This window comes from Talpa occidentalis, unplaced genomic scaffold (genome assembly GCF_014898055.3).
Source record: "Talpa occidentalis isolate TD23 unplaced genomic scaffold, MPIMG_talOcc4v2.1 talOcc4.16, whole genome shotgun sequence".
Lineage (NCBI taxonomy): Eukaryota > Metazoa > Chordata > Mammalia > Eulipotyphla > Talpidae > Talpa > Talpa occidentalis.
Window position 1 is genome coordinate 61,186,700 of NW_023601653.1, and position 26,374 is coordinate 61,213,073.

The 26,374-nt window shown below is 47.7% G+C and overlaps 1 protein-coding gene across 3 annotated transcripts in view; it reads left to right on the forward strand.

The window, feature by feature from the left end:
• Positions 1-25,257, forward strand: part of GRIN2B (glutamate ionotropic receptor NMDA type subunit 2B) — a 439,253-nt gene extending 413,996 nt beyond the window's left edge. For all 3 annotated transcript variants that reach the window (XM_054696433.1, XM_054696432.1, XM_054696434.1), the window contains 4 exons: positions 14,637-14,797; positions 16,397-16,584; positions 18,829-19,067; positions 21,118-25,257. In XM_054696433.1, coding sequence (XP_054552408.1) covers positions 14,637-14,797; positions 16,397-16,584; positions 18,829-19,067; positions 21,118-22,974 — 2,445 coding nt within the window. In that variant the 3' untranslated portion in view covers positions 22,975-25,257. The remainder of the gene's footprint in view (positions 1-14,636; positions 14,798-16,396; positions 16,585-18,828; positions 19,068-21,117) is intronic.
• The last annotated feature ends 1,117 nt before the right edge of the window (positions 25,258-26,374 follow it).

Sequence of the window (26,374 nt, forward strand, 5' to 3'; positions counted from 1 at the left end):
GATGTGGCTGCGCGTGCACACAGCTGGCATTTCCATTTCTTGGTTTGGAATTGACTGCTATGATCAATTGCCAGGGAAGCAGAGGTGTGGTAACACCTCCCTGACCACCAGGAACTTCCCAAAGTCCTCCCTCGCCCCTGCCTAGCCCTGGCCTTAGGCAGACCCATTCCCCCACCCAGATGGGAGACTGACAAGTGTCTGGTGCCTCAGGCCATCGTGTTAACTAAAGCACTTCTGAAATCTTTGGGGGACATCTTGCTTATGGAAATCTTGCTACTCATCCTTGGTTTTCTTCCCAATACTGTATTTGAGGGGTATCTGGCGAAGCCCAGTTTCCATGGTGACTGCCTCTGGACCTTTCCCTTAAAATCTCCTTTCAAGGCCTTTTCTCCTTGCTAGTACCCATGGATGAAATAGCTTCAGCTGAAATACCCAGCTCTCTCTCAGGCTGCTCTGCGAGCAGAGTAGAGATGCTTGGCAGTAGCATCTCGCCTTAAAGTAGGTTGAAGAAGCCCACCCAAGGCCACCTGTCACGCACAGGATGACTTGAGGACAAAACTCAAAAGCCTCTGTCCTTATGCCTGTGTGTCACTTCCTCTCCTGTTATCATAATCATCTCCAGCTCTGTCACATTTTTGGTGCCAAAGAAATATTCATATGCATTGTCAAGTCCTAAATTTGACAAGCTCTTGTGGGATCTCAGATCTCATATATTTTTTGAAGGGAAAAAGGGGAAGGTGCCAGGAAAGATGTCCTTAGTGACTTCGAGGACAAATTAGCTCCTTAGTTACCAGAGATGCCAGAATAGCACTAGGTCTGAAAACACCCAGCTGTGTGTTGCACGAGTAAGGCGCATACACTGAGCGAGCCTTTACATGTAATAAATGTATCCACATTTGTGCTATTCAGTTGAATCATTTATTCATTCATCAAATCTTTGATTCATTCATTCATTGAGTCTTATTCATTTATTCATTTTAGTCCATTCATTCACTCATTTAGTCCTAATTTATTTAGTCATTCATTTAGTCACTCATTCATTTAAATGTAGAGTCTACTAAGTGCTAGGAACTGTTCTAGGTGTAAGGATGCCTAGAATGCTATGATCAGCAGTCATTAAAACAGACAAAAATCTTGTCCTTCATACCACTTGCTTTCTAAAGGAGGAAGGGGAAGAAAATATGTCTGTGTATATACATGAACACAGACATAGTTGCTCCTGTCACAATATTCCCAACTGAACTGAATGTAAGGATTGTATCTGTCACCTCATTTCACCTCACATATTCACCTCAGAGCTCAGTGGCTTGTGCCTGGATCTTCCCACTTGGGTATGAGGAGGAGGATGTTTTATAGCCAGACACAAGACTTTCCCAAACACCTGAGACTTAAGGGTACAGGTAGAATGTGGTAAAGTTATTTTTTAAAGGTTTATTTATTTATGCATACAAGAACTGGAGTACAGGCCAGAAGTGTGGAGGGTGAGAGGATTCACCAGAGACAGAGTGGGGAACAGAACAGGCAGACTGACTGAAGTACACTACTGAGGGGAGCAGCAGGTGAGACAGGAAAGGTCTACTGTGCTAGCTCCCTGGCCCGGGGATGGAACTTATGCTGCAGTGGCTGCAGACAGCTTCGTAGTTTGCATCTTAACCCCTTGCACCACTAGGGAGGCCCTAACGTGGTATATTATAGGAATAAACCCACTTGTTGGCTCCTTTAGCTCAGAGAACCCAACCTCACATAGCTAACATGAACTGTAATGCCATTATCTGATTCTAGGAAATATTTATTAAGGCTTACATATTCAGAAGTGTGTAGACTGCAAAAGAAACGACTGCTTTACAATGAGGAAAAGTGATAATTAACTATATTCTAGAAAGTGATAATTAACTATATTCCAGGAATCTGAAGAACTGGGATATTATCTTCTCCAAGCTCTTGTGTTGGCCACAGCAGTGGGGGAGGGGCTGGAGGAGTCCCATGAGCCCCACCCACTCTTCACCTCTGGAGTGTGTCCCAGGAACCTTATTCCCACACGGAGCTCAGAGAGGGTGAGGGGTCCTTCCCCAGCAGCACAGCATCTAGAGTTGTGAGGACATACTCAGAAATGGTAGATGACCAGAGGCAGGCAAAGGGCAGGCCTGCCAGGCTTCTCACACCCAAGTGCAGGTTTCTTTGTGTGCACACAAAGAATTTGAGGGCATTTGCCTCCGTGACAGCCATAGCAGAAACATTAATAATAAGAGATAAACATTAATAATAATTAGAGGGCCTCTCCGGTGGCTCAGCGGTTGAACGCTGGGCTGCGAGGCTGCCTGCAGCCTCTGCAGCGCCGGTTCGATCCCCGGCCGCCAGTGAGAGTCCCGCATGGTGTACAGACCTCTCCTGCCGCGCCCTCTGCTCCCCTCAACAGTGTACTTCGGTGCTTCTGCCTGTTCTGCATCCTGCTCTGGCTCTGGTGAATTCTCTCACTCTCCCGCGCTTCTGACTGTACCCAGTGCTTGTATAAATAAATAAATAAATCTTTAAAAAAAAAAAAAAAAAAGATAAGAGTAGAAACCATGGGCACCTCAGATGCTTCCTCTCTGCTAACTTACTTTCTGGCAGCAGCCAAATGGCATCAGGTTCCCCAGGGACACAGAAAGAACAGAGGTGATGTTGGCATTTTTATTACATGCCTGTATTTTCTAACTGCAGTCTAGAATCTTATTGTTTCCACAGTTCACTTATCTACTGTGAATGAATTTGAACAATATTTTCTCCAATGAATAATTTATAATGAAATATAAAAAGTTATTTATTCCTCTCAGATTCATTCTCATGACAGTTCCATCCCAGTTGTAACTTTCATGAAGGTGAGGTGTTGACTTTCTACTCCATTACTGTATCCACAGCCAGGTTGTTCCCTGGGGAGGCCCCTGGGTGCTGCTCCCCTGGGCTCTCTGTTTTGAAGTGCTCCATCTTCTCCTCTTAGAACAGTGTTGAAATTGAGTTTCAAAGCTTCATGACTTGTCTGTGGAATCATACAATTAATAATGATAAGTGATGGGGCTTGGATTTGAACTTAGGCCTTAAGAGGCCATAATCTTTAGGCATACCTGCTATTTTTTAAAAAGATTTATTTATGCATACAAGAACTAGTGGGGAACGGAACAGGTAGATCCACTGAAACACTGCTGAGGGGAGCAGCGGGTGAGACAGGAGAGGTCTGCTGCACCATGTGGGTAGCTCCCTGGCTGGGGATCAAACTCAGGTTGCAGTGGCTGTGAGTAGTTTCACAGTGCTGCGTTTAACCTCTCACACCACCAGGGAGGCCCCCATACCTGCTATTTTACCATTAAATCCCCCTCTCAGTGTAAGTACAGACTTCCTCCTTTCCCCATGTGTCGTAAGCATGTGTGACCATGGAACAGGGCCTTCAGGATCCACTCTCTGTGTTATCACCTGACTTTTCCTCCCCACTGTGGGCAACAAGACATCGTGGTAAGAGGAGGGGGTCGCATCCTCCAGCCACCTCCTCCCATCTTCAGATGCTGCTGAGGGTCTGCTGCCACACAAACGTACCTACTTCACCCTGGTCAGGCCAGGATGGGCAGATTGAGTAGCAGGCAGAATAGCAAGATAGAAATAGTTGCTGTACTTATTTTTATTGCTCATGGGAAAACCGGGAAGATGCAAAGATGAGTGATGCCCTTTGGGGTGGGGGACATTAAGGAAACAAACATGTAGATTCACATAAAAACCTACACGAATGTGACAGCTGCTTTACTTATAATTACTAAAAGCAAACCTAAATGTCCTTCCATTGGTAAATGGATAAGCAAACCGATAAGTCCCTACAAAGGAATTCTACTCATCCATAAAAAAGATGGACCTATAGACACACGTAATAGCATGAATGAATCTCAAAGGCATTATGAGAGTAGGAGGAAAATCTAAAAAAGGCACCTACTATCTGAGTGCATTTATGATATTCTGGAAAGGACAAAAGTATGGGACCACAGGTTAAAGGTGGGCAACAGTGACAATGAAGGAATTGCGTAAGAGACGTTTTAGGAGTAGGGTGATGGACTGGTTCTGTGTCCTGATGGTGGTGGTGGTTACAGGATTCTATGCACAATGAAAATTCCTATGACTGATGGAGTGTCAGTGGGTATGGAGTGTCTGCTGGGGAAGATGAAAACTGGGCTGGGGAGAGATGGAGTGATGGTCTCCCTGCAGTGGGAATATACTCAGTGCCACTGAATGGTATATTGACAAATATTTCCAGTGCTAAATTTTATGCATATTTTATCATAATTTCCATGAATGAGTGTTTGGAATACAAAAATCCATAGACCTGTACATGGGGGAAAAAAAGGCCATCATAAAAGGTACAGTTAAACCCAAGGCGCTGCTGCGGTCGCCCGGGGTGCTTAGGGAGGAAGGACAGTGTCTCTCCAAAATCCCAATGCTCAGCCACCAACGCATCATTAAGAGCATGGCCCAAAGCCACCCTGTCCTAAGCTTCCCCACCTTCTCTCTTGGGGGCCTGAAGGGCTGAGTGGCATTTGGCCATTGATTCTTTTTGTGATTCAAATGTAAAATCAGGAGTAATGGAATGAATATTTATGTGTAGGATTGTCAAGCTTTGAAGACAAAAGCCCCCAGATTCAGTGGCTCTTGCAATGGGCCTACAAACAGATTGCACAATATCCACCCCTGCAAGGTCACCGCACTGGTGTCCTCATCTGGACAGTCTCATCACATGTCACTGAACGAGAAGAGACATTCTTCAGGGTCACCAGCTACCAAAGGGGCATTTCCTCGCCTCCCTTTCATTGTAGTAGAGCTGTTTTCACTCATGTCCTCTTCTTGCGAGTTCTAAGTCTATTAACCACCCTGGGACCTGGTAGCAGCCCAGGCAGAGATGGCCCGTCCCGTAGTCAACCTGTACAACCATCAACATATACAAGTGTTCTGGTTTTCTTTCCATCACCTCTTTCTCTCGGTGTCAAGGCCTCAAAGACTTCTCTACAAATAGGTCTCCTGTCCCTCCCCATGGAAACTAAGCCATGTGGAAGGAGGAGTCTTAAAGCCGAGGGCTTGCTCTAGCATCAAGGGGTGTGAACGCTCCATCTTCACCCGGCCAGCCATCCTCCTAGGCTTAACTCCAGCAAGCCTTCCAGGAACACCGGGCTGGTGGCAGCCTGCCTCTTTTGGAATCTTGGTGGCACAGGCCTATACCTTCCTGGTCTTGGGCACAGACCATCTCCCGCCTCCCTTGAAAATGAGGATAGTAGCAGATAATGCTTCTGTTCCTCCTTATTGTTCCTTTATCAGAGCACAGCAGCTCCTCTCAGTCCTCCCAGCCTGCTCTCTTTATGCCAAAACCTCAGGTCTCTTTCAAGCACAAAAACCTAGTCTCGACATTCCGGAAGTCTTCATTTGATGATGGTGAGGAGGAAGATGGTTCTAAGAATGATAGTAATAGCAAACAGCATATATTTTCATGTGCCAGGCACTGTGCTAACAGTCCAGATTTACTGGCTGAATACTTAAGAAGTCTTCTGAGGTAAAGACTTTTATTAACCCCACTGTACAAATATGGAAACTGGGGCACAGAGCAGTGAAGTGAGTTGCTCCAGGTCACAGAGCCATCAAATGACAGAGCTGTGATTTGAACTCAAGCACTTTGGCTCCAGAGGCCTTGCTGTTTCTTATTCCATACAGCATGAACTCTAAATTCCTTTGCAGTCAACTCCCATTGTCCTCCTGGCCCTGCCTCCCTCTTCAGCTGTGGTAACCCTGCAGCCATATCAACCTCTACCGAGGCCATGATGATGAATGACCAGCTGCTTGTGCTGTCATACCTGAACCCTCTCACTGGCCTGTCTTTGCTCATAATGTTGTCTCCATCTCAAAACCCCACTGCTCCTCTTGCTCAGCCTGGGAAGTTGGCCCTTCCAGTGCCAGCCCCGCTGCTGCTGCCTCTGTCTAGGACAGCCCCTCTTGCTCTGTGCTCCCGCTGCTGTTCCATAGCCCACATCATACTGTTCACTATTCCCTGAACCCCACATACATTCTCCTGATCTTTGCTTACCTCACTGCTCCTTACCACCCAGGTATCCATTCAGATGCCACCTCAGAGAGGCATTTTTCAGGAGAGTAAACCTGTTCTCCCACCAGCCACTCTTTAGTGTAATAGCTGCTTCAGTTTCTTCATAGCAGTTCATCTTCATGATCTGCCATCCTCTGTGTTCCATTATCTGTGGCTGTGCAGCAACCCCCCCCCCAACATTTCGAGACTTAAAACAAGGACTATTTTGTTGCCCATCAGTACGTTGTTGGTCAGATAGCTGGGCAGGCTTAACTGGGTGGTTCTTCTCCTTCATGCAGAGACTGAGGCTACTTAGTATTTGGTCAGTGGCAAGGCCAGGGTGAAGCGTCCAAGCTGCCTTTACTATCAGAAGCCCTGGATGGGCAGGCCAGAAGCTGGGCTCAGCTAGGTCTGTGGACAGAAGCACCTCAATATGGCTCCCACATGGTGGCCTTGGTGTTACTGGGCTTCTTTCAGACTGGACTGCTTCCCTTCAAGAGAGGTACCATGAAGCCTAAGTAGAAGCTCCAGAGTTCCTTCTGATCAAGTCTTGGAAGTCCCAGAATGTTACTTCTGCAGATTTGGCCAAGCACATCTTCAAGGCTAGGCCTGAATCATAGGTGGGCACATTAGCCTCATGTAAGGTATGGCAAGGAAAGGTGGCTGATTTTAATCCATTATGTTAAAGGAAATGGGCTCATGAGCTGCATGCATTCCTGCCAATGTGGATTCCTTGAAGGCAGGACCTCCCTCTTCTATATAACGCTTCACCCCCAAGCCCCAGCTTCACGTCTCTGTGTGACAAGTGCTGACCAGTGCTCCCTGAACATCTGCATGAATGGAAGAATAAGTGAATGAGCAAAGGAATGAGTGGGAAAGTAAGTGAGTGGATAATTGAATGCATGTTTACATCTCTGACGCTCTGGCATGTAAACTGGGAGACAGTCTGATTTTTGTTTCATCTTTGCATCCTCCGTTCCTAATACAGTCCTCCACACTAATAGAGGCTCAGTAAATATTTGCAAAATGAATTGATGCATTTTAATTATTAGAGTTAAAAGAGAGAGTATAAGTTATTCCCAGCATGTTGAATATGAATAGGAGTTGGATGAGTGGCTCTTATTAATGAATTAATAATGCCAGATACATAGGAAAACCAATTTATATATGTAATACATGAAATGAAATGAACCAGATTCCCTATACCCCTGACTTTGCCCCCTCTGCCTTTCTGTGCCAGGCTGCAGGAGGGGTGTCTGTCAGGAAGGCAGCAGCCAGAGACAGACCCATCACCTCTGGGTCAGGGCAGGGGCCCTAATTCGAGCCTTCCGCCACTTCTCTGCTCACATGACTGTCGAGACTAATTCACTTTGAGGTCATTAAGCTGGAGGCTGAGATGAGGATCTGATCTGCCCAGAGGGCTAAATTCTGATTCTCTGCTGCCAGCCGGAAGGATCAAGTGAGATTATAGTTCTGCTCACATTCAGACACTGTTTCCCTTTTGTGCGTGAGTCCGTGCTTACAGTATCTGCCGGGAGTCATGTGTCGAATCCAGAAGGGGCGTGGGAGTTGGCATTTAATATGCCAGGAAGGGGGAGGGCACCTCCACCAGGTGGCCTTACCCCCAGTCGGTGAGAGTAGGGCATGTCAGGTAGCAGGGAGCCTGCCAGGGGCGGGCTCGGCTCGTCCTCTTCCCCACAGGTCCTTGAACAACTAACTCACTTGGCCTCTGCGGTGCTTCAGTTTCCTCATCTCTGAAATGGAGCTGATCTCTAAGCTTCCTTCTGTTCTGTATTTTTACTTCCCATCTAAATCTGTTTTTAGAATCCCCATCTGGGTAACTCTAGAAAAAGACTCCCAAGTTCACGGAAGCCCTTTGATGGCCAAAGATGACTAATGAAGAATGTAATAACTAGTAAAATCCCCTACTTTGAAAGCAGATGGAGTTTCCCCCCCAGCCCCACCCTATTCAATGCTGGTCTCCTTGGTGTGTGCTATTCGTTTTTGGTTTTTAATTTTTTTTATTTCTCCGGAATCCTTCCTGTTCTGTGAATTATAAGACTCCTGGTTCCTGACTGTACTAAATTTTACTCCTTCCTCAAACCCCAGAGGGCACTGACTGCCATACAGGGTAAGCCAATGACGCATAACACCTCACAGCTTGGGGTGAGTGTATCACAAGGGCATTTATTTATTGGAAGCATCCAGGTATTTGGAAGATTATTTTTCCCTTCTCCCACAGGCCTCACTGAACACACAGTTCTCTATGACCATGAATTTTAGTAAAATTCAAATTCCACTGACAGTTTTTTTTTTTTTTTTTTAAAAAAACGTGTTTTATTTAAACCTCACAGGTCTTACTTACCAAGCTGGGACAAGAGATTTCAAAGAAAAAGGCAGACTTGCTTCTGCTTCTGCTAATTCTGGGGCCATGCACTCTCCCTGTTGGCCCCCAGACTGACCTAGTTTAAGGAACAAATTAGAGAATAAGAGTTTCAATCTTAGGGAATGTTGCCTTACTTAGTACAGTTTGACATTAGAACTGCATCCTCTAGAAGCAGTTAATAATTTTGGAAACTCACAAATCCATGATATGATATTGAGTGCTTTCCTATAATTATTCAGGAAAAAGAATGCTTCCAGAAAAAAAAAAAAATGAGTTTCAGTAACTTGTCCCTATTCATATAGCTTGTCAGAGACAGAGCTGGAATTCAAATCCACATTGTCCCTCAGACAAGAGCCTTCCACAGGACGAGCTGGTTTTCTTCTTTCTTGGGAAGGTGCTTTAACTGTTTTAGACTCTTGATGTATTATTAGTAAATTCCCATGGTATTTTAGCGGTTTTATTTTCAGACATTTTCTTCCTATCAGTGACTTGTCCTCATGATCTTAACTGTGTCTTTCCAAGAGAAGTTCTTAATTTTGAAGAAGTCCAATTTATCTTTTTCTTGGTTATGGATTGTGCACTTGGTGTCATATCTGAGAAATCTGTCTAAAAGGATGCAAAGATCTTCTGGATTTCCTCCTAGAAACATAATTTTAGGGTTGCTGTCTGGGGATGATTCACTTTAAGTTCATTTCTGTTTATCTTGTGAAAAGGGAAATGAATTTTTTTCTGTGTATGGATATAGGTCTCTCGTTGTTCAGATAACAATTGTTGAAGACTGTGCTCTCTCTCCTGAATTACCTTTGTGCTGTGGATGTGTTTTCTGTTTCAGGGTACTCTATTCTGTTCAGATGGTCTCTACCACGTCTGGGACAATGTCATGCACTCCTGGTTCCCATAGCTTGATTCTAAGTATTGAAGCCAGGCAGTATTCATCCCCATGATTTTGTTCTTTTTCAGAGTCGCCCTTTGTCAAGGGACCACATCTAGGCCTTTTATCATTTCTTTAGTTTTCCTTTATTCAGGGGTATGGTTATAAAAAACACACCTAGAAATATAAAGGTAAAGTGAAATTCAGAATTACTGAAGAGAGTTTAGTTTTATCAGGAAATAAGTCACCCTGGGTGTTGGATTCCATTTGGTTAATCAAAAATAAAAAATCACATTATCTTTTGGATGACCAGTTAAAAACTTAAAGTAATTTATACCAGAATCGTACTGGATATGATTTCATTTTTCACAGATGTTTCAAAAAATACCTTGGGTTCTAGAGTATCTCAGCCACTGTGTGCATCAGTTGACACTGCCTTAGTAAAGTGTGGAAATGCTGATTAAAGGGACTTTAGTTGGTTAGATCACTGTTTCCCATAGTTTCTACTCTACTCCTGATTTGGGGAATACCTATCTTCAAACATCTGAAGTGTGATAATTGACAGGAATGGTTGAGTTAAAACTTTGGCATCAAGCTTTCCAGATGTAAACTGAAAAGACTTTTTGTACTTGGAAGCAAGGAGAGATGGAAGAACATGGAAAATCACTCCATATTGAGAGGTAGCACTTTTAATAACCAGGGGAACTGATTTAAGAGACTTATTGTGGGCAACACAAAATAAGTAGTTTCCTGCACTATCCTGCCAAGCCTTAAGGTGGGCCCAGTCACCTGGGCTGTCCAGCTGGTCTCAACACCACCAACTCATAACTGTGTCCTTGGAGTCACTTCTGGGAGCAGAGAAGACAAGCAGATGCACTTTGCAAGGACCAGGGAGGAAGGAAGATGCCTCCTGTTACCTGGGTCTAGCTCTCAGGTCAATGGGCAGCCATGTCCATTGCCTCCCCCACCTGCCTTCCCTATAACCCATCCTTCCAGTCTTATCCACACCCCCTCTTCCACGGTGTGTCCTGAGTGACCATCAAGGGTTTTACCAGCTTGAAGGTGGCTCACTGGCAGCTGTACGGCTGCATTGAGGCAGATGCCACAGCAGGAGTACAGACACAAGCAAGAGAAACAGTATAACACCATGATCCCACATATCGGTGACAACTTTTTCCATCAAGAGCCACATGATCCAAAGCACTGATTTAAATCCCATAGGCTGGGGGTCAGATCACTCAGGACATTTGCTTATGTCTTTATGTGATTTAATAAAGATGACACATAGGCGGGCTCATCAGGTATGCACACAGAGCACTCTGTTCAGATAATGGCATAGGTGCCTCCTGGCAAGGCAGTAATAATGTTCAAGGCCATTCTATTTTGTAGGACAGCTTTTCTCATTAGAGATGTTTAGTGTTCAGTAAAGACTGGCTTTGTTGGCTATTATTTAAGGCTTGCTGGGTGAATTCAGGAAGGACGTCTGTGTGTACTATAGTATCCTCCAGGTCAGTGGAGGATAAAGAGGATGGTCGAGTGATTCTACCAGTGGAAACCAGAATATGCCCGCTTGACCTTAAGGAGAAGGCGGTTGGCAGCTTTAGGAGCCTGACCTGGCTGTGCATGTTGGCAGGGGGAGACAGTTCTGTGAGGTCTGAGAAGACAGACGGCAGGAGATGTGATAGGACAGACCAGATCATGGGGTGTATTCTACTGCAGGCATAATGTACTTCAGTGGGTCCAGCTTGCAGCAGAAACAGTGGATCTCAGTGAGGAATGAGTAGCTCTTCCTCACTCAGACATGCCAAGGGACAGACCCATCCTGGTGGAACATTGGTATAATTCCAGCCGACGATGCCTTTCCCAGGCATGATGGGGCTTAGTGTTCTGGGCAGTATAGGACATAGATCAGTGGGGAAAGTTGGAGCAATGTTTGTTGCCTGTGACGTCCCGTCCGTACCTTCATGGGTGCCTTCGGAGGGATCCTAAGTCTGGCCTATGGGGCAAAAGGTCCTATTAGTTGACCATTTAAATTATTAAAATCTGGGGGAGTACTTCAGCTCACCTGGCCAAAGTGGGCTTCTGTTCTAATATGCCATCTTCCACTTCTATTAGCCCTGCTGTTGGAGTTATAGGGGAGATGGACCCTCCATTCTGCGCCATGTTCTTTTGCATAGCACGACCTTTGAAAGGTGAACCCCATCACTGTCTGGTTGATATGCACATGGTACTCAGTTTCTGTAGCCCCCTAGTGGTGCAGCCTGGTTGCATGGCAAACAAGGGGAAGCTGGGGCTAGGCTAGGTGCAGTGTCTATACAAACCAGGGTGTATTTAGAACGTTTTTCAGAGTTTTGGTGGATGGCCAGTGGATGGACCCAGAATCTTTTGGCAATTGTCTTGGGCATTGTTTAGAACACACAGGACATGACAGTAACGTATTAACCACACCCTGTTTGAAGGGCACTCCAGCATCCTTGGCAATATGCCATCCCGTGCAGGTGCTGCAGCAGCCACTCCTGTGCCTCCAATCTGCTGTATCTACTGAGGGGTGAGTTGCTGGGGCTTATTCCCAGGCTAGGGCTTCAACATCTTAACTAACAGGAGAGGCAGTGCCTCATGCGCTAGATCATGGTAAACAGTGAGGACTGTTTCAGGCACTCACATGTGGATCTAAATGTCTTTCCACACATCCTGACCCCTCTGGGTCCACTCGTGATCACCTACCCCAGGTTTCCCATTACCCAAGGCAGAAGGTTAGTCTCCAGAACATCCCCACTCTCAGTCAATGCATTACCAGCCCGGCCTTGTGAGTGCTCCCCAGCCAGACTACTCTCAGGTCAGCCCATGGCTGTGTGCTCCTCCTGAGGGCACCCCCTGTGGAAGCAGGGTGAGCATTGCTCTGGCACAGGGCCTGGTGGGTTCTGCCCTCCAGCAGCGCGACCAGCATCCAAGAAGCACTTTTTTCTTGCATTGTTTCTGCTTCATTGTCTGGCCTCTAACTGGAACGGTGGGCCTGCTTCACTAGTATTTTTGCCATCTCAGGGGCTTCTTATTGCTTCAGGCCCCTGTCCACATGTGGCCTTTGCTTACCAGAGGGCAGCGAGGACTGAGGCACTGTGCCAGGTGGGGAGTAAAACTGAAGAGGCTTACATGGGCCTCGCCCCCACCCCTGCTACAGAGGTCCTTGGCCAATGTGGGGGTTTCTCACGAGGATGCTTCTTTCCCAAGCTTTGTCTTGGGTCACTTGACTGGCTTCGCAGTCATGAAGTTGCAGCCTCGGGAGCTGCCTAGGTACAGTCTGACCAGGCCCCATGCATGGAGACCCTGCAGGAAGCGGCAGACCACTTCATGTTGGTGGGTGCCGGACACCACATGGTAAGGGCCTCCTGCTGGCCTCCCCAGCTCTGATGTGCAGAGCATTCTGGGAGCTGTCTCCTCCAGTGAAGCATATGCCCGTTTCCTGTAAACCTGCTGAGATCACTGAACTGCTAATTAAGCCAAGTGGTCCCTGATAATCTTAGTCATCTCTCTGCCATGTGACATGGTACCTATTCATCTTGGGGCCTTGGTTTTTTCATTTGTAAAATGAAAGGTATGGATTTGTTAACCACTAGTGGCCTGTCCACGTCAAAAATCCTTGGATTCTTTTGTAATGTTTTTATTCACTTAATCACCACCCACTTTAAACAAACAAAAGTTCTGAATGGCAAAAAGAGCCAGTATGGGTCAAACTGGGTGCCTTTTGTGTCAGGAAGTAGGGGTCTTTGATGCATCTCAGGTTGCTTAAGACCGTGAATGTCTATTTTTAATCTATGGTCAATTCCGAGCAATTAAGATGGTATTTATGGGTCCTGGCACTGTGATGATTTTTGGTCCATGAAACCCCAAATATTCTGAGAACTCGGGAACTTCTCAGGTCTAGGGAAGGAGAAAGACTGCAGGCCCAGGCAACACCGCAGGTTCAGAATATTCCATACTTGGCAGATTAGACTTTTAAGTATATCTCCACAGTAAATGGTATAGTGTTGAAACCGAGACTTTAAATATGTACATTATCTTTCCTGTGCCAACGCCTAGAAGACCTACACTGCTTGAATTCCATCTGATCGTTGCTCATATGAATATCACAGGAAGCTTGGAGAATGTGAAGTTTTCTAGGGAATGCAAAATATGGATGTAAATGAAATAGAGTGAATATTTACTGAGCACTTACTTTGTGCAGGATGCTGTGCCAAGCACTTTTATGCGTTATGTCATTTAATCCTCACAGCAGCCTTGAAAAGTAGACACTGATGTCTCCTCCTGACAAGTGAGGGATCCATGTGCTAAGCGCTCACGCTACTTGGGCAGGGTCACACAGGAGTAGGTGACGGAGCGGGTCTTCAGTCCACATCTGTCTCTATCTAGAGCTTAACCTCTTGGTGACTACATCAGAAGCCAGCTCTCAGCACCCAGCCAGTACACTTTAGAAAGTAATTGAATTTATAGTATGAATTGCAGCAATTTACAAGTACTGATGGATCACTTTTGGTAGACTTGATGGAGCAAAGAACTCGTGAAAGCTTTCCTAAAGAAATTGCTTTGAGTTACATTTTGCGATGAAGACCACAAATTAGACTAGGGTGAAAGGTGAGGGGACAGACTATATCAGGCCACAGAGATATAAATGAACACATTGTTTTCAGGAAGCAACATACATACTCATTCATTGCAGGGCAAAAGGCAGAAGTAAAGCTGATGGCATGGGGATGAAAATCCAGGAGATTTTACTTTATTATGAAGGGCACTAGAGACACACTTAACGTTCTTAAGCAAGGGAAGGGACATAATTAAAATATTTCATTTGACAATTTGCCCTACAACTTGAGCAGGATAAATATGAGCTTTGAATGCATCAGGGAAGGTCAAGAGAATATTTATCATAATGCAACAAATTATATTCAGGAATACAATGAAGCTTTCTCCACAGTACAGTGGCAACATATGTAGGCCCCTAAATTAGGAGGTCAGGAAGCCGACTTTATACACTTTTCAGAGTACAGGTGACTGACACAGTTAAGCTAATAGCACATTCCTTTCAGGGCCCTCACCACTGATATTATGTGCAGTGTTCATGAATGGAACTCAAGGTTGAGCAAATACAAAGCTCTCCACAACAGATATTAAACTGAGTTGAATTGAAGTCTCAGATAGCAATTGCCGCTCCTGAGCGTGGGCTGATGTACTTGGTGAACGATACAGTTGGATCCCTTCCATTATAAATCCACTAATGCTAACTGAACTTTCTTTCGCTCCAGTTCCAGAGACCTAATGACTTCTCACCCCCTTTCCGCTTTGGGACTGTGCCCAATGGCAGCACAGAGAGGAATATTCGCAATAACTACGCAGAGATGCATGCCTACATGGGCAAGTTCAACCAGAGGGGTGTGGACGATGCTTTGCTCTCCCTGAAAACAGGGTAAGAACGACTTCTATACTCAAAGTCTTTGATATGCTGCTAATGTTTATTAAACATAGATTGTAGCAGATGTACCAGGCTTGGATGCCTTACAGAGTTCAATCAAAGGAGTTTTCATTGCTCTTTATGGATTTACAAGCTTGACAGTACCGTCCAGGCCAGTGCAGCAAGATTTCTGTGCTTAGTATTTATACACACACACACACTCAACTTACATTAATGTAACCATGAAAACAGAAATTAAATAGAAGTAAAAGTAGAAAGGAAGATCCTAGGCTAGGATTCATGAAACATATATGAAATGGTCAGACCTGTTGATTAGGGAGAAGGGAGACCTAACAGGGTGTGAAAGTTCCTAGATCATGAGCCATCAGAGTATGCTGACTAGTCTGCACTCTACCTATTGTTGCCTTTGACCCAGCTCTATACTCTAGAAAGTACCTGTCCCTTAAAAGGCACTCATGATCTGCCAATGTGTGAGTTTGTTGCAATGCCAGCCACACTGGGCCCTTGATTCATTTGGCCTGCAGAAGCTACAGCTGTGGAGACAAGCAATTGAGCATTATAAATGTGGAGATGGGGGAGTCAAGAGGTTTCCTGGGTTGTATAACTGGCAGACATTTCTGGAAGAGAGACACAGATGCAGAGGTACTTGCTGCTGGCACACTCACTCTCACCCACCTAGAGTCACAGCAGATTTCATAAGGTGGGGTTTCAGACCACTTTGGGTAGTTTGGCCTCCCACCTACCCACAATTCTCAATCCTATCAGAGCTTTGTGTTTTGGGGTGGACTACCTTTGAGGAGGAAGAAAGCTAACTTACCTTGTACTCATGAAGAGAGTCCTTTCCTTTCTTGCAGACTTCTCTGTTACTGTGGCTAGATCTGAATTTCTTCTTCACCCTTGATGTGCACAAATGTTGGTTAGTAATTGATGCCTTTTACCCTTACCCTAAGTCTAACTTCCCACCTTACATGTGCTTCCTTGAAAACCACACAATATAAAGTGAGGTTCTTAGACCGTAGGAATTTGAGGGATCTGAGTTCTCCTGTAGTTTTACATATTTGCTCTTCATATGAGTCTGTGCTGCCACCACACAGCTCTTCATGTCTTCTTGCAATGCACAGAATCCTTAAACCTTTCTGACCACAAAAATAGCATTGCACATCTATTCAAATGTATACACCTACACTTATCCCCACTCTGGACTGTAATGAACTGAGAAATGAAAACTGTTATATAAATCTAACCCATGGTATTTGTTGTTATCATTGTAATGGTTACTTTTCATTATTTCTGTTACTTTTATTGATTCCTTTTTTTACTCCTCCTTTTTAGACACAGCTTATGAGTTGGCTTCAGGCCCAACTCACATTTTCATCACTCTCAGTGGGAGGAAAAGAACCTGAAATCACATAAAGAACAAACAGCCTGGGATTGAGGCTGAGATTCAGGCTGAGTTCCAATCTGAGCCTCACTTTGAACCAATTCTCCCCATAGCTTTCTGGAACCCGACTGCTTCCTATTAATGGCCCCATAGGTAGTTTTGTACTAAAACCCCTCCACTGGATTTTGTTTGTTTGCCCCATTCTTGCACAGGAAACTGGATGCCTTCATCTACGATGCCGCAGTGCTGAACTACATGGCAGGCAGAGATGAAGGCTGCAAGCTGGTGACCATTGGCAGTGGGAAGGTCTTTGCTTCCACTGGTTATGGCATTGCCATCCAGAAGGATTCTGGGTGGAAACGGCAGGTGGACCTGGCTATCCTGCAGCTCTTCGGAGATGGTGAGTTACTGCTAGTGCCTGTTGGATCTCTGCTGGCGGCCAGTCCAAATCCTCAATGCTTCTTCCTCCTCCAGTCCTCTCACCCCTGCATTTCCGGGAAGCCATTACACAGTATCCTAGGAGACTTGGGGGTGTGGACCCTTTTCCTAAGGCAATTGCAACATTGTACAACAAGCAGAATCACTTAATAGAAATTTGTCTCAGTTTTGAAGGCCAGAAGTGCAGACTCAGACCTCAGCACTGGTTACTTGTGAGGGGGAAACTGATTAATATCTCTCCTAGCATATGGGAGGGGGCTGGCAGTCTTTAGCACTCCTGCCTTATCAACACATCACCCCATCCTTACCTTCCTGTCTATATGGATTTCCCCCTCTTTTGAAGACACCAGTTCTGCTGGGTTAGGGGCCCACCGCTCTCCAGCACAACCTCATCTTAACCAGTTACACCTGCAATGGCCAAATTCCCAAATAAATGCACAGTCCCAGGCAGTGTGGGTCAGGATTTGAACATAGGAATTTTGGGGGGAAAGATTAAAGTAGTCGGTCAAGGAGGTATGTTTAAGAATTGTGGGCAATGATCCAACTTGCAGGGGCATAGTCAGAGGAGCTATAGAGATGTTCCCAGCATTTAGCTCACTTGTGACCCAAGTGGATAGAACTTTGGAAAGGCCTCTGAAATCAGAGGCATGTGCCCAGAGGACTAAAGTTCAGCAGGAAGAGGTAGGAGGCTAGACCAGGGCCCTCAGAGGCAGACCCCATCAGGTGCTGCCCAGTGTTGTCAAATTGGCAGCCAACTGGCTTTGAGAAAATCTCATCTCCTATTTGACCACAGCACATCATCTGCACCCTGCTCCATTTTGTTGTCCCAAGGGTGCACTCCTCCTGTTAGCCTCATATGGATGAGCAGCCTGATTCTGCTTGGTCCCCCAGGCCATCAGTGTCTCTAACTCATGACTGCAGGAGCTCTGCTCTTAGTGATGCAACAGGAGGCAGCCGAGTGCAGCTGGAATTTCAGGTCTGGGTGACGTGGGGTTGTGCCACTCGTTAAGAAAATTGCAGTTTGATCAGAGAAGTGACTTGCTTAACATTGGGAAGAAGCGGGGGTTAGAGCTGGAGTGTTAACTAGCCATTTTGGTATATAAGAGCTTCTGTAATTTTAATGTAGCCTTGATTTAGAGGCAACAAGAGAGCTTCTATCTCTGAGGAAGAGCAGCAATTGAGATGATTTGCAAAGGTTGCCAAAGCTCTAGTCAGATGAGGCAAACAAAATTTAAATTTTTTAACCCAACTGGAGCCACTGGAACAGAAGGAGTCTTCATGAGATTTTCAGAACCTTGCTTGTCTAGAATTAAACACGTTCTAGACACAGTTTTTTCCATTTTCCATTTGCCTGGGCTTTCTACCTTTTTAAATCCTAGTACCCAGTCAAGTGGAAAAGGTTATTGTAACCTGGCATGAATTGAATTCATCAAAGCTTCCCTAAGAAGTGTTAAAAGGAGGCAGCTCTGAATTTGGTGGTCGCATTTCATTCAAGCTTTTCCAACCCTTTACTCTTAATATTGTCCTTTCCGACGAGAGATCACTAAATCTGCCCAAGGAATTAATCAGCCTCTGCTTACCTCTCTCCAGCCAATCTGTTTTATACATTGTTAAGAGCAATTTTCTGAATCACTTGTTTGATTACTTTGTAGATGGTGGGGAACAACATAAAGTGCAAAGAGCTCAGTCTGATACGCTGGCTCACGGCAGCCTGACACCCACCTTTTAAACTCAGCCTCCTTGGCCTACTGTCAGTCTGTTTGAGCTGTCCCACACCCCTTCTCCTGAACCAACCATTTTGTTTCCCACCTCCCACCCATGGTCACACATGCTCTTTCTGCCGCCCGAGTGCCTTTCTGTACAATATAAATGAAAACAACCCCATTCACCATGCCTGCCTCATGAAAAAAAAAAAAAAAAACCTCTGACCTCTCCCCATATACAAAATTACTCTCACTGATTGGAACTCTTGTTCATTATGCATATAAGTTGTCATCTGCTTCTAGACCGATTTATACAGGGTGGCTCATGGGAGCAGAGTAATACACCCCTACTCGTTGTGTCCTCTGTAGTAGCCACAGTAAGTTTCCATGACTGCTTGTGGGATACGTCGGCCAATTAATTTTTCTTATGTCTCTTTGTCTTTGTCTCATGTTTTCCTCTCTCTTCCTGGCACCCCCTGCTCTCCTTCCTGCCCTGGGCCCAGGGGAGATGGAGGAGCTGGAAGCGCTCTGGCTCACGGGCATCTGCCACAATGAGAAGAACGAGGTCATGAGCAGCCAGCTGGACATAGACAACATGGCTGGGGTCTTCTACATGCTGGGGGCGGCCATGGCACTCAGCCTCATCACCTTCATCTGCGAGCACCTTTTCTATTGGCAGTTCCGGCATTGCTTTATGGGGGTCTGTTCCGGCAAGCCTGGCATGGTCTTCTCCATCAGCAGAGTAAGTGCTTCGGTTGAGGTGCCTAGAATGTCAAAGCTTAGCCTGGCAGGGTGGTGGGGTTACCCAGGAGGGCTCTAACTCCGGCCTGGTGCTGCCAAGTCAGGAAATCATATCCTTTCCCCAGGGGCTGGCTGGTATAATTTCAAATGGCACATATGCATGCAGGCACGCGCGCGTGCACGCACACACACACACACACACGGGTGATATTATTTTTCCTTCAAGAAACAGCTTTCTGTGTGGGGTTTGGGCATTTGGTTCTCAGTAAGAACTGGCAGATCTATCAAAATGAAAACTTTGGCCTTTTACCAAATGTCTTTCATCACCATTAGCTAATTTGGTATAGGTTATATTAATCATTTAATCTTTTAAAAAGTCACATTTCTATTTAAATAGTGAAATGTATCTCTTACTCAAACATACAAAGGTAGGTTATTGGCAGTTTCCCTGCTCCATTGTTTTTAACCATGTGGAATTCTGAAGAGTTCAAGAGCTTAGAACCTTCAGAAATAAGTCCTGACCCATAAAAAATTTACATCCCAGAAACTTCCTTAATTGGAGCAAAGTATAACTCTGAAGTCATTCCTTATCTAGGTCTCTACATTTCTAGTTCAAACTGAGGATTCAAAACACAGTTTTAACAGAAAACTGCAAACAATTAAGAACCATGCTCTTGTCCATGAAGTGATGGAAAACTCAAACGTCCTTTAGAAGTCTAGATTGCAGATAGGGACAACTTTGGCTCAAATGGAGTTATATAAGAAAATGGATTTGGATTGCTCATTCAGGGCTTATCCCATCTTCTGATCATTTTCCTATAGTAATTAAGTGACAGAACACTCTCCTCTCTGACTGTGCGTGGACTCGGGCCCCTTGGTGAGCTGGCAGGAGAGCTGCGCTCCCAGAACCATGCCTGCCTCTTCCCAAAGTCCCATGTAAGGTGATGGCAGAAGGAGAATTCTCCCCAGAACCCGCGACATTGCCTCTACAGAGGCCGTATCCTGGCCCCAATCAAGAAAGTAGGCCTGAGAAAGGCCTTGGATCTGGTTGCCACCAACTGAGGCTCACCTCTTGGCAGCCTCCCCTCTCCCATCTTCTCTCAGCTCATCCCCATGCACTGGAACCCTTTTCCTTTCCCATGAACTCCCTTTGTTTTAAAGACAATTCAGACACCATCCTCTTCAATACCTGCCCTGGCCAGGGAGAAGAGTTCCAAGTTGTGCCCCCTTCCAAGGCAGGGAGCAAGGTATTAGCCAGAGGTTGACTTGGCTACAAAGGTGAAGGTCCTGGGCGGTGATTTTCCTCCAGGAGCATAGGCAGGGAGTTTTCAATCAATATTCATTTGTTGAGATATTAATTATTGATAAGATTGAGTGAGAAAGTACCAGAAGGAAACCAGTCGCTAATGAGAGAATTCCACAGGGGAATTGTTTATTCCTATTTAGTAACTTGATATTTGTTCTGAGTCTTCCCTCCCACGGCAGGAGAAAAATCTTTCTTTGACCTGAAAGCTCGCTCCCTCTGTGAATGTGGTTCACGCATGCCTCAGGAAGAGTCTGCTCAGCTGCTATTTGGTGATCAAAATCCTAAAAAGCTGCTCAAAATTTGTCAAAAGCCAGAAAAGAACGGCAACTGAGACCTTCTGAGCTCACTGTACTTTAACCAGGGTAGAATACCTAGAGGGCATGGCTGTCCCCAGGAGGATAAAAATACTTTTTTGGCTATCAGTTGCCATCATGGCTTCATTTTTAAGGTACAAAAACCTGGGCAGAGAATGAGAAATCAATGCAGGTCAGTGGAGGGTGAAGGCAAGAATGCACTCGCCACAGTCACTTGGTGCAACCTTGCCTCCCTGGGAGGGCCAGCCGCTGACCTACCTCCGCTCAGGCCAGGGGACTTACCAAGCTCAGGTCCTCAGGCGAGCGTGTAGCCCTGTCTGCCTAGGATTTTATTAGGCGCTCCATTTCCTGTTTCCAGTGCCCATTCTCACCTGGACAGGTAAGGGATGCTCACGCTTGACCTAACCCACCCCTCTCTCCTCTCGCTTCAGGGTATCTACAGCTGCATCCATGGGGTGGCGATTGAGGAGCGCCAGTCCGTGATGAACTCCCCTACAGCCACCATGAACAACACCCACTCCAACATCCTGCGCCTGCTCCGCACCGCCAAGAACATGGCCAACCTGTCCGGGGTGAATGGCTCCCCGCAGAGCGCCCTGGACTTCATCCGCCGCGAGTCCTCCGTCTACGACATCTCCGAGCACCGCCGCAGCTTCACGCACTCGGACTGCAAATCCTACAACCCGCCGTGCGAGGAGAACCTGTTCAGCGACTACATCAGCGAGGTGGAGAGGACTTTTGGCAACCTGCAGCTGAAGGACAGCAACGTGTACCAAGACCACTACCACCACCACCACCGGCCCCACAGCATCGGCAGCGCCAGCTCCATCGACGGGCTCTACGACTGTGACAACCCGCCCTTCACCACCCAGCCCAGGTCCATCGGCAAGAAGCCCCTGGACATTGGCCTCCCCTCCTCCAAGCACAGCCAGCTCAGCGACCTCTACGGCAAGTTCTCCTTCAAGAGCGACCGCTACAGTGGCCACGACGACCTGATCCGCTCCGACGTGTCCGACATCTCCACCCACACCGTCACCTACGGCAACATCGAGGGCAACGCGGCCAAGAGAAGGAAGCAGCAGTACAAGGACAGCCTCAAGAAGCGGCCGGCCTCGGCCAAGTCCCGGCGCGAGTTCGACGAGATCGAGCTGGCCTACCGCCGCCGGCCGCCGCGCTCCCCGGACCACAAGCGCTACTTCAGGGACAAGGAGGGGCTGCGGGACTTCTACCTGGACCAGTTCCGCCCCAAGGAGAACTCCCCGCACTGGGAGCACGTGGACCTGACCGACATCTACAAGGAGCGCAGCGATGACTTCAAGCGCGACTCGGTCAGCGGAGGGGGGCCCTGCGCCAACAGGTCCCACCTCAAGCATGGGGCAGGCGACAAGCACAGCGTGGTCAGTGGGGTGCCGGCCCCCTGGGAGAAGAACCTGACCAACGTGGACTGGGAGGACCGCTCGGGGGGCAACTTTTGCCGCAGCTGCCCCTCGAAGCTGCACACCTACTCCCCCGCGGTGGCCGGGCAGAACTCGGGCCGGCAGGCGTGCATCCGCTGCGAGGCGTGCAAGAAGGCGGGCAACCTGTATGACATCAGCGAGGACAACTCGCTGCAGGAGCTGGACCAGCCGGCCGCCCCGGTGGCCGTGACGTCCAACGCCTCCACCACCAAGTACCCCCAGAGCCCGACTAACTCCAAGGCCCAGAAGAAGAACCGGAACAAGCTGCGCCGGCAGCACTCCTATGACACCTTCGTGGACCTGCAGAAGGAAGAAGCCGCCTTGGCCCCGCGCAGCGTGAGCCTGAAGGACAAGGGCCGGTTCCTGGACGGGAGTCCCTATGCCCACATGTTCGAGATGCCAGCCGGCGAGAGCACCTTTGCCAACAACAAGTCCTCAGTGCCCACTGCCGGACACCACCACCATAACAACCCCGGCGGCGGTGGCTACATGCTCAGCAAGTCGCTCTACCCCGACCGGGTCACGCAAAACCCTTTCATCCCCACTTTTGGGGACGACCAGTGCTTGCTCCACGGCAGCAAATCCTACTTCTTCAGGCAGCCCACGGTGGCGGGGGCGCCGAAAGCCAGGCCGGACTTCCGTGCCCTTGTCACCAACAAGCCGGTGGTCTCGGCCCTTCACGGGGCGGTGCCAGGCCGTTTCCAGAAAGACATCTGTATAGGGAACCAGTCCAACCCCTGTGTGCCTAACAACAAAAACCCCAGGGCTTTCAATGGCTCCAGCAATGGGCATGTTTATGAGAAACTTTCTAGTATTGAGTCTGATGTCTGAGTGAGGAAGAGAGGCGAAGGTGGGTACGGGAGGGTCTGGCTGCGGGCGTGTGGTGCGCATGTCACGGAGGGTGACAAGGCTGAACTTGGTTCCCATTTGCTCCTTTCTTTTTTAATTTATTTCTGGGATCCTGGAGTTCTGATTCCTTCTGAGGGCAAACCCTAGTGACCTGCACCGGCTTTCCTCCCTTCCCCTTCTCTCCTCCTGCCCACCCCGTCTGTCACTCGTTCCTGTTCCCAGGAGAGGACGCAGGGGCTTGTCGCCTGGGAGGGCCCAGTGGCGAAAGGGCGGCACTGCATGCAGGCTCCCTCCTAGCAGGAAGGACTCTCTCGGCCACTGCAGAGTGACACAAGGAGAAGCAGGAGGCGGCCATGGGAGCACAGGACAGCTCTTCCCCAGCTGACCTTTAGGTTTAGGAGAGGACGCAGAAGCATCTAAAAAAGACCGTTCAGCATCCCGCTGATGAATGAGAAGGGCTCGTGCTCAATTCTTGCTGCTTCGATGACATGTTTAGAGGTCGAATGCCAAGTCCTGGGTGGGGGGGCCATGTGTGTTTCTATAGAAGCCAAAAATGTGTCTGATTCCATCCCCAAGACTGACGTGTGCTAAACTGGAATGAAAGGTCACCGGTGGGTGATGGCAAGTGCATCAGAGCAGTGTTGTGTGTGCAACACGGGCAAGAGGATAGACTGCCTAAGTGTCCATCCACATTTGCACACATGTGGGGGTCACAGGCCTTCTGGTGTGGAGAAGGCACCCTTGATCTCTGCTGCTGCTTCCAACACTCCTAAGCCACGTGCTTGTTTTGGCTCCTATACAAACAGATGGTCGTATGGGACCTGGGTTTTGGCTGCTTCTCCCTTGATCCTTCCTGATTGAGGAGAATGGAGGTTCTTGAGAGAGATACATCTGTGGTCTAGACCACGAGATGGTGGACAGTCCTGCAAGAACAGGGTACAGAAACCATTCTCCGCGGTTGCCAATATTTTCAACTGGTTTTGGCCAAGAGCTTCCCAGGAAGGGGAAAGGGTCTAGAAGCAGCCGTGAATCTGTTGCCCACTCTGAGGAGCAAAGGATTCTAGAAAGCTCTTTGGTGCTTTGGCCAGGAGCTAAGGCTTTTAAGAACAGGGGCATCATCTAGAGGTAGGGTAAGTGAGAGAGGGGGATGTTTTTCAATGCTTTGATCCCTTCTTACTTAGCCTGGAGCTGGGAAAGCAGGTTTGTTCCCCCAGAACTGAATACAGCTGCTAAGGAACAGTGGAGAGGACCGAGCTTGCTCTGTGAGTACAGCTCAGGAGGGGTGGATGAAGAAATTTGGAGTGGGGAGAGGAGGGGCTCCCCTGCTGTCCCACAGGGATCTGGCTCTCTGGGAATGTGACGTTGAGCCCTTTCCGTAGAAGCCAGTCCATTTTCCCACAGCTCCCCCTCCCTCCCAGATCCGACCACGCAAGAAACTATACATGCCCATGAAATCCCAGGGACGAGGGCACTGGCAGGCAGGGTGCCCCTTCGCTAAAAGTTGGAGACTTGAGAAGGGAATGTGTCTTTGTCACTGCCGGTCCTGAAACTTGGGGTAGCTGTGTTCTGGGGGTCAGGTCCATCGTCCTGCTGCTCTCCCCTTGCACAGGGTGGCGACCCAAGAGCCTGGGGGCAGTGTGCAAACTGGACTGCGGGCTCCCCACGCTGCACACGGGAGACAAAACCAGAAAGGTGCTCGTCCTCCTCCAGAAGGAAGCTGCCATGTCACGCTCGCCAGGGCTGGTCTCTGCCTTCTGCTCGCCCCACCTCACCACCCTTCCTTGGTCCCTGCCCTCCTCCTCAATTTTTTTTTTTTTTAACCTCAGTATCTTTCATTTTAAAGCCAACTGAAGGCCTTGTAAAGCTCCGTTTTCTTTCTAACATGAACATGGGGGCAAGGGGCTGAACCTCTCACAGATCTGGAGAGAGATGCACGGAGTGCTTTACCTTAGATGCCAGGAAGGACTTGGAGAGACAGGACAGAGGGCGTGAGGTGGTGTTTCCAGGAGGAAGGAGGAGAAGGGCCACAGAAACTTCGCTGCGCCCTGGCCCTGTCTCAGGTCAGGGGCTCCTTCCCGCAACTCTTCCTCTTACCTCACCCCTTTAAAATAAAAAACCAAACCAACTAACCTAGCGAACAGCAATCTAGAACAAACGGGGGCTCTGGCGGTCTCCACTGGTGATGGAAATCAAGACGGTGTTTATTTCATATGTAAATATTTTGTTTTCTAATTTTGTATAGATAAAGTGTTCTCTTGTGAGTATTCAGGGTGTTGGGCTGGAGGGGGTGGGGTGGGGACTGGGGACGGGAATGAGGGGGAAAGTGTTCTGTTAAGGGTTTTCATTTTCCATCGGGGACTTGTTTTGTACGGCATTTGCTTCAGGGCGTCTGGCAGAATGTGAATGTGAATGGAGGCCACTGTGGTGAAAGTGCCAGGGAAAAGTGCTTTGTGTCCACACTTCCCACCTCGCAGTCCTCTCGAGGGACTGAGGAAGTGTTTCTGGGCTTGGGGTGCGCATAGGGTTCAAGGTGGCTCTATGCAGACCCCACGCCCAGCTCCTGTCTTCTAGGTAGACCGCAGATTACCAGCATTCCTTGAAAAATCAAGCTGGTGGGACCCTAACTTCCCCATCAGCCCCCAGAGTAGGGCTCAACACAGAATGGAGATCCCATCAACCCCTCATTCTTGACGTGGCTGAGCTGTTTCAGAAAGCTCCATCCTGAGAAATCGCATGGCGGCACGCCCTGATGTGTGACAGCCATCTCCCTCTACTTCCCGACCCGCTCCTTCCCTTCCCCATCAGCACTACCGGCCACGCTGAAAATTCCCACCAGCTCCACTTTTTGATGCTCGCAATGTCTGGTAGCAGAGAGAGAGAACACTGGGTGCATGTCTTGCCAATTCTCACGCTTCTCTAGAAAAGACAACCAGATCGGCTCAAAACTCAGTGGCCAGGGGATGGTCTTAGAAAGCTGGCATGGGTTGGTTTCAGAGATCAAAGGACAGGGGTACAGGGGTGGTATGCAAGGGAACAGTGACTTCACATTTGTCTTGTCCTCATTTCTGCCATCAGGAAGGTGCTATTTACCTCGAGCCAGGTATTCATAACCTGCCCTTGGGTTAACCAGACAAATGGGGTTTCTCTCACAGGACGGCTGGCTTTGAGAAGGTGGCAGCCTCTCTTTACCACAGGATGAGATTGCCGAAGCCATTTACCTGATACCACGTGACACTGTCTTCTGACCGCCCATCATCAACAGCTGTCAGCTGGATAATGTCATTTCTCTAAATCTTTTATTTAGCCCCCAATTGGTCACTTCTCTTCAACTGGCTGTTTGAATTGGGACCAAATAAGATATTCATGGTCTGCTCAAGAAAGT